General features: G+C 43.5%; 1 protein-coding gene across 1 annotated transcript; it reads right to left on the bottom strand.

The window, feature by feature from the left end:
* Window positions 1-246: 246 nt before the first annotated feature.
* On the bottom strand, window positions 247-1,427 carry LOC132710168 (olfactory receptor 6E1-like). The gene has a single exon (XM_060685796.2). It carries the CDS (start codon window positions 1,425-1,427, stop codon window positions 495-497), a length of 933 nt encoding a protein of 310 aa, XP_060541779.2. The 3' UTR covers window positions 247-494.
* Between the last annotated feature and the right edge of the window lie 218 nt (window positions 1,428-1,645).

Here is a 1,645-nt window from a genome sequence, read left to right as displayed (position 1 = left end):
ATGGAGTGAACCAAGTCTTTTAGTTCTGCAGCTGTTATCATGTGAAACCAAGAGGGAATGATGGCTTCAATTAACTGGGTTTTATTGCTGAGTCGCTTCTGGCTAACAAGTTTCTTTACTTGGCTCCATAGATTTTTCAATTGGGTTAAGGTCTGGGCTATTCCCAGGCCATTCCAGCAGTGGAATAGGATTATCTTGAAACTCCAAAAAAAAAAAAAAAAAAAAAAAAAGTGGTGTTATTAGCCATCAAACGTTAAGAATACACTTTTCCCAAAAGGTTTCCACAATTTTGGCCACTACTGTATTTAGCCATAACAACGTTCTTTCCTCTGAGATTCAAGGACGTTCAGCCTGCACCTGGAGAGGTCATTTCCCCGATTAGACGATGCTCATCTCCATCCACAAGCAACCTTCAAAGCTGTTTTTATTTCCATCCACAAGCATCCTTCAAGGCTGTTTTCCTCTCCATCCACAAGCATCCTTCAAAGCTATTCTCATCTCCATCCACAAGCATCCTTCAACGCTGTTTTCACCTGCCTGTTCCTCAGGCTGTAAATGAAGGGGTTGAGCAAAGGGGAGACCACATTGTTCAGGACACCTACCGTCTTGCTGAGGTCCAGCCCGCCGCTTTGCGTGGGCTTGACGTACATGAAAATGCAGCTCCCGTAGGAGATGGAAACTACCACAATGTGAGACGCACAAGTGGAAAAAGCCTTTTGCCTGCCCTCCTCGGAAGGGATGTGCAGGACAGCCGCAATGATTTTAATGTAGGAAATGATTGTGACAGCCAGAGTCCCCAGCACAGTAAAGGTGGCCATGAGAAAATCCATCAGTTCCAGAAATTGGGTGTCGGTGCAGGCCAGCTTGATCAGTGGTATGTTGTCACAGAAGAAGTGATTGATGACATTTGGACCACAGAAGGGCAGACGAAATAACAGAATCAGGGGCATTATGAGATAAAGGAAACTGATCAGCCAAGAGCCCACTACTAACTGTGTACACAACTGATTGTTCATAATAACCATGTACCGTAGGGGATTGCAGATGGCTACGTAGCGGTCGAAGGACATGGTGGCCAGAATGAAGAACTCAGCGGTGCCCAAAATAAAATAGAAAAAGGCCTGCGTGAAGCAGCCCGCCAGAGAAATGGTGCTGTTGCCTGAGGCCAAGTTTAGCAAAGCCTTCGGGATGGTAGAAGAGATAAATCCTATTTCCAAGACAGAAAAATTCCGGAGGAAAAAATACATGGGGGTATGGAGGCGATGGTCAACCAGAGTGATGTAGATGATGAGAAGGTTTCCCATGATGGTCAGAAGATATGTGAGAAAGAGGACCCAAAAGAGAAGGATCTGAAGCCAACGGATACGGGTGAAGCCTACAAGAATGAATTCGGTTACCGTAACTGTCTGGTTCAATATTTCTGCCATTCCATTATGAGTTATTTCTGGATCAAAGTCTTTAGAAGAATAGGAGAAGGTCTGATGCGTCCAACCTTTCCCTCACAACATAAAAAAAAAAAATCCTTTTAAAGTTGTCGTGATCAACAAGATAAAAAAAACCCAGAATAATTGGGAGAACTGTTAAATTTACATTCTAGAAAACTCTAATAAGAAAGTCTACAACTATCAGTGGAGGAAAGAGTTAT

The sequence above is a fragment of the Pantherophis guttatus genome, chromosome 4 (assembly GCF_059756535.1).
Source record: "Pantherophis guttatus breed Tessera chromosome 4, ASM5975653v1, whole genome shotgun sequence".
Taxonomy (NCBI): Eukaryota; Metazoa; Chordata; class Lepidosauria; order Squamata; family Colubridae; genus Pantherophis; species Pantherophis guttatus.
The sequence above is the reverse complement of the archived record's forward strand: the minus strand, read 5'-3'. Positions and strand labels throughout refer to the sequence as shown.